General features: G+C 59.0%; 2 protein-coding genes across 2 annotated transcripts; one reads left to right on the top strand and one right to left on the bottom strand.

The window, feature by feature from the left end:
• Positions 1–63: 63 nt before the first annotated feature.
• Positions 64–809, bottom strand: RIPPLY1 (ripply transcriptional repressor 1). Its single transcript, XM_088062648.1, has 2 exons — positions 583–809; positions 64–501 (listed from the first exon to the last, which is right to left on the bottom strand). Exons 1-2 carry the CDS (start codon positions 807–809, stop codon positions 276–278), a joined length of 453 nt encoding a protein of 150 aa, XP_087918774.1. The 3' UTR covers positions 64–275.
• Positions 810–3,720: 2,911 nt separating this feature from the next.
• CLDN2 (claudin 2) lies at positions 3,721–5,598 on the top strand. Its single transcript, XM_005527417.3, has one exon. The coding sequence runs from the start codon at positions 4,474–4,476 to the stop codon at positions 5,167–5,169; it is 696 nt and encodes a 231-aa protein (XP_005527474.1). The 5' UTR covers positions 3,721–4,473; the 3' UTR covers positions 5,170–5,598.
• The last annotated feature ends 4,762 nt before the right edge of the window (positions 5,599–10,360 follow it).

Below are 10,360 nucleotides of genomic sequence, written 5' to 3'. Positions count from 1 at the left end.
CCCGGCCCGCGCGCACCGCCTTCCCCTCGCGATGGGGATGCGGGGCGGGGCCACACGCTCCTGCCCCAGCTCGGATGGCTCGGCAGCCAATCAGAACGGGCTGCGGCTACCGGGCGGCGCCGCGGTGGCTGCTGGGAGTCGTAGTCCTGAGCTCCGCCGTGGTCCCGCGGAGTGCAGGCGCGGCCCGGGGGCGGCCCCGGGAGTTGGCCGGAGCTCCGGGCGGGTCTGGCCCCGCTGCCGCACGCAGCGCGGTCTGCCTTCCCCTGCCTATTGCCTCACGCCGTTCTGCTGGGGCCGGAGCTGCCAGCATACCGCGGGTGTCCCGCGGTCACATCCCCTGTCGCCTCCTCTTCATCATCCCCCTCTTCTTCTTCTTCTTCCTCCTCCTCGCTTCCCGAGTCCTCATAAAAGAAGAGGGTGGCCTGCACCGGGAAGTTCTCCAGCAGCTTCTCCCCCACGCTGTACAGGTGGTCAAAGGCCTTGGACTTGGGCCAGAGGAGCCTGCGTGGGGAGAGCCGGGGTGAGCCCCTCGCCCGCCGCGCCCGCCGCGCCCTCCCGGAGCCCTGGTGCCCGGGCACGTACCTGACCGGGTGCTGGAAGAACGCCAGCGCTTTGCTGGGACCGCCGTCCCCCTCCGCTGCCCGAGCCCGAGCCTGGGGAGACACAGCCGGGTGGTGCCGGGGCTGCCGCGGCCCCTCCCCCCCGGGCTGGCACCACAGTGCCCTGTGCTGGCACCCCACACAGCCACAAACTCCCCCCTCCCCTGCCCCTGTGTTGGAGCGCTCACAGTACCGCAAGGAAGCTGGCATCTACCCCCACTCCCTCCTGACAGGCTTTTTGCCAGTGTAATCTCTCCCCCGTGCTCAAGAGCTGGTGCCCAGGCATCCCACTAACCCCCTGAGGAATGCCCGCCCAGCCTGGGAACAGGCGACCCTTTCAGGCTCCCGTGGGGGGGCTGCTGTGGCCGTGTCCCCCGGGGGGGTCAGCCTGGCCCTGCCCCAGGGGCTGCGTGGGGCGCGGGGACATGCTCCAGGGGAGGGGGACACGGCACCGCCGTGGGACAAAGGGCTCCGGGGGGACGGCCGCTGGGGCGAGAGGCTGGTTTTCTGCCAACAGGGACCCCAACCTCACGGGCATGGGGACAGACACAGCAGGGAGTGCCAAACTCACAGGGTCCATCTCCCCTCGCCGCGTCGCGGGTCCCTCCTGAGCTCGGGGCAGCCACGGTCTCCAGAGAGGAAGGGCTCTAGGAGAGAGAGCAGGTTCAGCGCCATAGCCCCTCAGCCTGGCCCGCTCCCCTTTGCCTTGCTCCCCTACACCACAGCCTCACCCGCCCGACCAGCCCTGCCCGGGTGCCGCCACCCTCTGCCCCACCGGTGACCGCTGGGATCAGAGGCGTCCGCAGCACCGCAGCCCGCACCCAAACCCAGCTGGAGCTTCCCCATCCCACCTTCCACACCCCCCGGCAGCACCCAGTACCTTGCCCCTTGCTCCGGCCCCAGCGGTGGGCAGGCGCTGGCCACAGGCACCCGGAGCCCGTGGGCACTCGGGCAACAGGCAGCAGCTTGCATGGTGGCACAAGACACCGTCCCTTCTGACACTGCAGACCCTTGGTGGGGACACATTTATAGCTCTGCCTCGGCCGTGACTCACAAATTCCTTGGGGCAAGGGAGCGAGGGGCTGGGGCTGTGGGGACAGCGGTGTGAAATTTGTCCCAGTTGTGTAAACAGAGGGCCGGGGGGAGGCTGGGGGCGGAGGGACTGCGATCTCTGGTGGAAAAGCAAAACACAAAAGGGAAAATTTGGACACCATTTGTGAGAAAATCCCCGGGGGGGAACAGGGGAGGGTAGAGACAATTAACAAGGATGATTAAGTGCTCTTTGTAGCCATTTGCATAAGGGAGGTGGTGGGGATGGGAAAGGGATGGGAAATGGTGGGGCAGCGTGATGGGTATGGGATTGGGACAGTGCAATGGGCATGGGATGTGACTGAGTGCTGGGCATGCCATGGGGACAGTTGGGTGGGCTTGGGATGGGAACAGCACAAAGGGCACAAGGACAGCAGTGATGGTTCAAAGTGGTGGCAAGCACAGAGCCACCAGGAGGTAGCTGACAACTCGAGAGAGGCTCAAGAGCAGACAGGGAGGGGAGACGTGGCAGGGATGGACTCCAGGCACTATCAGGGCAGTGGTCTTGCTCAGGCATCCACAGCCCATCACCCTAGGGAGCTGCCAGATCCCATTTCCACAGATGGGAGAGCATGCACTTGCCAGTGCTCCCTGCCTTCTCCTTTGAGTTTTTGAGATGCAGATCACACCAGGAGGTACAGAAAAGCTCCTCGATGTGAGGATACAAGGCTGATGCACCCCCTGGCCCCAGCAGGACCACTCATCCCGTCCCTGCCCACTGCTCCTGCCCAAGCACTCGAAGAACAGTGCCACTGGCAGACTGGTCACCTCCTGCTTCTGGGAGAGTTTCAGTCTGGGACAAGGAAAGAAAATAGCAAATGGTCCCTGCTGTAGCTCTGCTGTCATCATCCAAACACCGCTGTCCAAAGGCTGGCCGAACCCCGCTCAGCTCCAAGCACAATTTGTCACCAGAGGCCCTCCCTGCCCCTCTCCATCTGTGGCAGCCAGCAAGCAGGAGGGGGCACGGGCCCAGCACAGCTCTCATTACCTTCCCCATTTGCTCCTCATTTGGACCAGCAGTCTTACAACAACAAACCCCGTGGAGGACAAGCAGGGCCAGGAAGAGTAAACCAAAAGCTCAGGCTGGCTCTGAGGAGTGGGGAGCTCAACCTGCTGGTGTTTCACTGCCCCTCATACCCCAATACAAGCAGCACAGCCCAGAGTGGACACATGGATGGTAGCACAACCACCTGCCAGCCACTAAGGTGGTCCAGAAGGATGACAGCAAGCCTCAAACCTGAACCCATTTGGTGAACCTACCCCAATAATTCATAGACAGCAAGCAAAGCAAGGTACCCCAGCTCCGACACCCAAAGGGTTTAATTGCGATCTGCAATAAGCCTCTGATCCAGGCGGAGATTTGCAGGTGGATTGTGCAAAGCTGTAGCCAAACAACTGCAGCCCCTGATCCCCTGGACTGGGGCCCTGGCTGCTCACCCTGCCCCAAGCAGCTGCCTCCAGTCCTGGGTGACCCCCGGCTGCAGCCACCGTGGGTCCCACCCTGCATCTCCAGCCACCTCTGTAAGTACTGCAGAGCTCCCTCCTGCACCTTTCTGCCGGCACCCTGAGCACCCTGAGCACCCCAGGTGTTTCTTTTCCAGCAACCGGAGGCCGGAGGTCTTGGTTAGAGCACAGGAGAGGGGACGGAAAGCTGGGAAGCTTTGGTGCCAAGCATTTGAGGTGGCAGCGGTGGGGACAGGAGCAGAGGGGAGGCTCTGGGTGGTGGCAGCACGCTCAGCCAGGAGCGTTCCCAGGGTGAGGGAGGCCACTGGCCGCGGTGCCGGGGCTCAGTCTGGTTTCGCAAGGCACCGCAGGAGGAGGAATTTTTAAACAAAGCAGAGGGAAAACAAACCAACCCTCTCCACCACCTCTGCCAACCCCCCTGCCTATGTACAGGGCTGTGGGTGGGAACTGGCATCGGCACAAAAACCCAGCGTGAGCTGCACCCCGAACTGCTCACCCCTCCACAGGACAGGTCACCCCGCTTGGCTGGCATGCTTCCAGGAAGCATCCCAGAGGTGCCAGCCCTGATGTAGTCCTGCCCTCTGTGGGCCTCCAGGCTCTCCTGGGGATGCAGGTGTCACTGTCATATACATCCCTCTCCATCCTTGTCCCCAGCAGCACGGAAAGGGTGATATCCATGGTTCAATCTCAGGTAGCCATGTCCTGTTCTCCCAGAGGAACCTCAGCAGCTCGGGGTGGGCCGTGGGTCACTGCAGATGCCTTGGGTGAGCCCCATGCAGATGGGGACGAGGTGCCATCTCCTTTCCTTAGCTGTGGGAGCTTTGGGTTCAGCACCTGAAGTCACCTCCAGCGGGTCCCAAGTAAGATGGTGCAGCCACAGCTTTTTGGCTTCCTCAGTTCGAGGCGTCCCAGAAGACAAGGGACCTCGAGGAAGGCAGTGGGCACTTTTCCCGCACCAGCAGCCGGCTCTCCATCCCTGCCCGCGGCGTCAGTGCAGGGGAGGGCTTTGGCGTCCTTCCTGGGCAGCGCTGCTCTGCCTCTGGAGCCTGCCTGGGGAGATAGCGGAGGTGAAAGGGCGCTTGGCGCTCCTCCACGGGCTCGGGTCAATCGTTAATCGAGGAGGGATTGCTTTCCACTCTCGCAGGTAACCTCCCCGCGGCTCCCACCCCGCACAAAACCAGCACCCCCGGGAGCGGGGTGGAGCTGCAGCGCTGCGAGCGGAGCCTCTCGCAGGGCCATGGGAACGTGAGCACACGGGAGGGACCTGGGCGACAAGCTGCGAGCCCCGGGTAGGTGACAGAGGTGACAGCCAGCCCTCACCATGGTGTCCATGGGGCTCCAGCTGCTGGGCTACACCGTGGCCTTCCTGGGCTACATCGGCACGCTGACGGCCACGCTGCTGCCCAGCTGGAAGACCAGCTCCTACATCGGCTCCAGCATCGTGACAGCCGTCAGCTTCACCAAGGGGCTGTGGATGGAGTGCGCCACGTACAGCACGGGCATCACCCAGTGCGACATCTACAGCTCCCTGCTCAACCTGCCCGCCGACGTCCAGGCGGCCCAAGCCCTCATGGTGAGCTCCTGTGCCGTGTCCTCCCTCGCCTGCCTGCTCTCTGTCGTGGGCATGAGGTGCACCGTCTTCAGCCAGGGCTCGCCGGGCAAGGACCGGGTGGCGGTGGCGGGCGGCGCAGTTTTTGTGCTCGGGGGGCTGCTCTGCTTCATCCCGCTGGTGTGGAACATCCATGTGGTGCTGCGGGATTTTCGCAACCCCGTCATCCCCGACAGCATGAAGTTTGAGCTCGGGGAGGCTCTTTATCTCGGCATCATCTCCTCCCTCCTCTCCCTCATCGGCGGCTTCATTCTCTGCGCCTCCTGCCCTGCCCGGGACACGACGGCCGCCTACTCCAGCGCCTACCAGCCCCAGCTGCTGGCCAGCAAGAGCCCCCAGCCCTCTGCCAGCCAGGTGCAGAAGACCAAGAGTGAAGTCAATTCCTACAACCTGACAGGATACGTGTAGCGGCCGCAGGTGGGAACCAGGCTGGCACCTCTCCCGGCTCCCCAGAGCGTCCGGGCTGGCACCAAGGGAACGCGGTAAGAGCATCGCCCGTGCTCAGCCCTCTCATGTGCTTGGGGGGCTGACCCCGCTCTCTCCCTGGGATTCTGAGAGCCTTGTGACTGCTTGGAGATCCCAGCTGGTGGCTTACATTGATGAAGGACCCTGAATCCGGCTTCTGTTCTTTACTCCATGCTGCCAGCTCTCAGCTCCTGGCACAGGGGGACCCCAGCCTGCAGCCCCAATGAACCTGCCTGGAAAGGGGAGTGGGCTTGTTGCCCCAGGGACCGGCCCGCTGGCCGTGGAGGCATCACAGCAGGGTCAAGGGCATGTGCGTGGGTCTGGAGTCTCTGCTGAGTGCTGGTTGCAAACTGATGTCGCAATAAATATGTCTTTCTAGCCAGACTGTATCCGAGCTTTTCTCTGACACTGAGGGGCAAGCAGAGGGGCTGGAGAGGGGGCCAAGATGTGAAAGGTGCCCCTGGCTCTTGTTCTGGCATGCCTCCCCCACCCCACAGCTGATGGCTTTGTCGCCCAGGTGGGAGCACTGCTGGGGGGGAGGAGGGCCACTCCCTGGCACAGTTTGTCCCTGGGCACCACGCTGGGAGGTTGCCATGCACCACTACTGCCAGGGTGCCAGCAGGGACAAGCAGAACTCCCTGTGGGATAATAGCAGGCAGCACCTTCCTTCTGCCTCCCAGTCCTTCTTGTTTCTAGGACTGCAGGGATGATGAGACTGGGGTGCCCACGGGGGGATTCATTGCCCCTGTGTGTGGCACATCCAAGTTCCCAAGTGGTGGGGAGTGCTGGCATTCCCACATCCCCATCCCAGTGAGCACTGGCACCCCTGGATCAAACATGGTCCCTAGGACTAGAGGCAGTTCCTGGCTATGGCAGAGTCTGAGCAGCCCAACTCAGCTGCAGAGAGGCCTCACAGGCAGGTCCTGAGCCCTGAAGTCCTGAAAGGTCTGTTTTGGGAGAAAAATGCCACCAGTGAGACACTGGAAAGCTGCAAGGGATGGGCAGGCAGGAGCCAAGGCTGTGGAGGCTGTGTGGCTGCAGCCCTGCACAGGAACAGCAGCACGACATCCACACGGGCTGCTGGTGGCCCTGGGTGATGCTGGGCACGTGCCAGGGCATGGCAGGAGAAGAGGTGCGGGCAGTTCAGCCCCACAGCCCACCAGGGAGCAAGAACATTTGAATCCATCTGATGTACCACTGCCCCACGTGAGAGAGCCCCTGCTCTGCTGTGCCACAGCACAGGGCCACCCGGAGACCACCCTGCCCTGGCTCCTTGACCCCAAGGAGCAGGAGGCCTTGGTCTACCTGCTGACCCTTCATAAAGCAATTTAGATTAGGTCACGGAGAGGAAGGGACAGTGTTCTCCACTCAAACGTCACAACCGTCACCCTTGCACCAGTGAAATCGTGTTTGCTGTGGGGTTAGCACACTCCTGATAACATTGGGTCATGCTTTCTCCCCTCATCAGAGAGCAAGGAGCCACATGGGGACCCATCCCCAGGGTGACACTCGCTGGAGGGACCAGGGTGGATCTCAAGGCAAAGACCAGTGACCCCATTTCCACAGCCAAGGGACAAAACACAAAGCACAGCATCAACCCTGGACCAGCTGAGTTATTTATTCCTGCCCTGGGGAAAAGACTACCCTGGGGCTTAACCTGCTGGCTGCAGCCCCCCAGGAGATGCTGCAAGTTCTGAGTGTCCTGTGGCCATAAAAGATTTTTTTTTTATGGGCAGCTGGTGGAGAGAGTGGGAGAGAAAATAGTTGGCACAAAAGATCACACCTTAAAGAGGAGGAATTCCTGGGCACTGGGTCCTTACCCCTCACCTCCCACCCCTGTCTGCGGGCAGAGGCTGTGCTAATTAAACAAAGGGGCATTTGAAACGCTCAGAGCTTGATTGGTGCTGGGCTTATTAATGCTTTAATTCAAGGAGCAGAAGGGAAGCTTCCCCCAGAAGGAGAAAGGCAGCTAGCACAGGCAGAGGCAGGCAGAGCTCAGAGCTCGGGTGCAGAAGCACCCATCACACTGGAACAGGGACCAGCCTTTCCCCAGGCCCCCCTGCCTCCAGTCCTGCCACAGGGGAGCTCCTGCACTAAGCTGTGGGTTGGTTCAGGGAGGAGAACATTTCTCCCCTCCAGATTCCCTGGCCTTCAATGTGAATGCATCCAAAGATGTGAAACTTGGCTACAGGACAAGGCAGGTTGACACAGATTTTCCACTTGGGAAGGAGGATGGGGAAGGGGAGGGGAGGACACTGGGTGCACAGATGTGGTGGCAGTGGTTATCTCTGCATCACGCAATAGCCATGTTCCTCATTATTGATAAACCAGGTTCTTGAGGGCAGCCTGGATGTAGCCCAGCCTAGGGAAAGGGAGAACAGGAGCCCAGACTGCCCCCGGGGGCAGTTCTGCTGATGGAGAGCTGAGTGAAGGGATGGAGCTCAGCCAGCCAGCACAGCACAGAGCCAGCCCCTCAATGGCCTCTTGCCCCTCACCAGCTCAGTGGCAATAGCTGAGGGTGCTCCAGGATTCCCTGCAGGAAAGGCACAGGGAGCACAGCCAAGCTCAGGACAAGATGGGCAGCCGGGGGAAAAGCAGGGCTGGGAAGAGGGCTGGGTGGGGAAGAGCTCTCTCCATCTCAAGCCCTCACCTTGCAGGCTGGTGTGGTGAAGTGGGGGAGCCTTGCAGCCCTCACTGGAGGGCCAGGCTGCAGTGACTAATCCCCTGTCATAAGGAAATGAGTCTTTCCCCTCTCCTATTCTCGCTCTGGATGATGCCTCAGTGGAAGGAATGGGGCAATAAAATACTAATGTGCCCTTATCTTCAAAAGCAATAGAGGTACTATAAACACTCAGTCCACGCCAACCTGCGATCAGGGACTGCAACCTCATCAGCTGGTCACGAGCAACATGCAACAAGTCACAACTTCTTCTTCCAAAGAGGGAACAGCACAGCCCTTCTCCAAGGCCCCTGCATCCAGCCCCTACCCACCAAGCACTGCCCCAGGAGCAAGCAGAGCCTCTTCTTGTGCAGAGCACTGGGCAGGGATGTCCAGGTAAAAAAAGGCACAGGTTTGCCCTAGACCCACCAGGATCAGACACCCCCTGCCGCTCTGGAGCCCTCCAGGCAAGCAGAACTCCTTCTGACATTCCCAACCTGTATCTCATCTCTGCCTAGCACAACTGACCTGAAGCAGCAGCAAATAATCCATGCAAGCTCTCTGGGGAGTATCGGGCCACGTGCTGGGAGGGCCCATCTCTGCCCACAGCCCCCAGGAATTGCTCAGATAGGAAAGATGGGAGGGGGAAGGAAATTCAGGCCAAGTTCCTGATGGGCCAAGGCACTTGGAAAGGGCCAGCACATTCCTCCACCCTCTCCCCAGCCACAGCACACTCCCAGCTGCCTCCCACACCATGTCAGAGCCTCCTCGCCCCTCAGCAAGCCAGGGCAGATATGGAAGATTGCCCATGACTTTGCAGCAGCCTTTTCTGGAGCAGCAGAGGATTCACAACTGAAGGGACTGCTCCCAGAAACCCCAAATCCTGACTCCCAGCCTGGGCTCAAGTCACACACTGGTACAAATGGGAGAGGCATTCCCCGCCCCAACCATGCCCCTGAGTCCGGGAAAGAGCCTCTTGGATTCACCTTTGGGCATCTGTGGTGCTCAGCTGGCAATTTCACTCCCATTTTGCCTCCAAAGCATGGGATGGCTCTGTCTGGAGTCAGGGCAGACAACACGGGCTGTTGGTGCCTGGCTCTTCTGGTCCTGGTGGGAGACCTTGCAATGGAGGTGAGAAACAAGCTCCTCTTTGGAAAACACCTTCTATCAGGGGAAAAAGTGCTGCACAACTCACAGCTTTCCACATCTGTCCAAAGGAGACCTGTTTAAAGGCACTTTAAAGGATCTTTCTGTCTTGAAAGAAAGATATGAGGGAAACAGGGCAGAACGAACTCCATGACACTGCAGGGGACAGAGGCCTTTGGGTGCACCGAAGGAGATTACTAGAAAGCACTTCCTCTTTGAACAGCAGCTCAGGAATCTATCAGGAGGGTTATAAAAGGTGTTTATCTCACAAAACCTGATACCCGTGGAGAGGACACGGAGGTTTGATCTTCCAGGCACTGCATTAACATCACAATCAGATTGTTCCATAATAATTTGAGTCTAATCTCTACTGGAGGAGCTTCAGGTTAGTGATCTCAGCAAACCTCATGTACATGCAATCTGTAGTAGCAAAAAAAGGCTTTGTAGTAGAACCCACACCAATTCAGTGAGCAAGACATATTTTTATAGTGGTACAAACACAACCTCTTCCACAGATTATGCAGAAATATTGGGGAAAACATACTCCATCTCCAAAATCTGCCAAAATCTGCTTCGAAGAACTGGTTTAGAGAATTGCAGATAAATTGTCCTGCACCCTCAACAGCTCCACTACCAAGTGATGGTTCCACAGCACCACACTGGACAGGATAGGGGAAGACCAGAGGATCCCAAACACAGACAAACAGAGCTGCAACCACCTTAGCAAGTCTAGAGAGTCATGCCAAGCATTCCCTGCCATCCTGTCACCTCCATGCTCAAGGGCACCAATGTTCTGGCAGCTGCTAACAAAGGTTCATACCTAGAAGATGATCAGACCCCAGGCACAGCTGAGCCCCTTCAGGCTCTCTGCTAAGCACCACGAGTCTGGAAGGAACAAATCACCCCATAAGCAGAGAAACCAGGGGGGCTTCACCAGCTTTGGGGTTGCCTTTTATCTCTACTCAGGATTTCACTGTGTGCTTTGGATGAAGTTTTTCCCACACTGGCAAACTAATCTTTCCTCAAGTCAGGTGTCTTTTTTCACAGAACTTACAACATCCTCTATTTCTGGGATGTCCAGCCTGCTAAAAAAGGCTGAAAGCAGAACAAGACTCACGTCAGAAGCAGCATTATTGCCTCGAACTCGCTTTCCCAGAAAAGCTGTCTCTCTAGGTTTCTCAGGTCACTGGAGCAAAGTCCCACAGCACCAGCTCTACCTGGCAAGTGCTCCTAAGATTTCTCCAACAGGTGCATTTTCATTATCCAAATGTTTATCCCTCTCCTTTTGAGGCAGTGGGCACAATCTTTCAGAGCACAGAAAAGCCCAGA

Source organism: Pseudopodoces humilis, chromosome 15, assembly GCF_049639895.1.
Source record: "Pseudopodoces humilis isolate 2021_Gansu_Grassland_sample_001 chromosome 15, ASM4963989v1, whole genome shotgun sequence".
NCBI classification, from domain to species: Eukaryota; Metazoa; Chordata; class Aves; order Passeriformes; family Paridae; genus Pseudopodoces; species Pseudopodoces humilis.
Note: the sequence above shows the minus strand (reverse complement) of the source record. Positions and strands in the feature narration are given on the sequence as shown.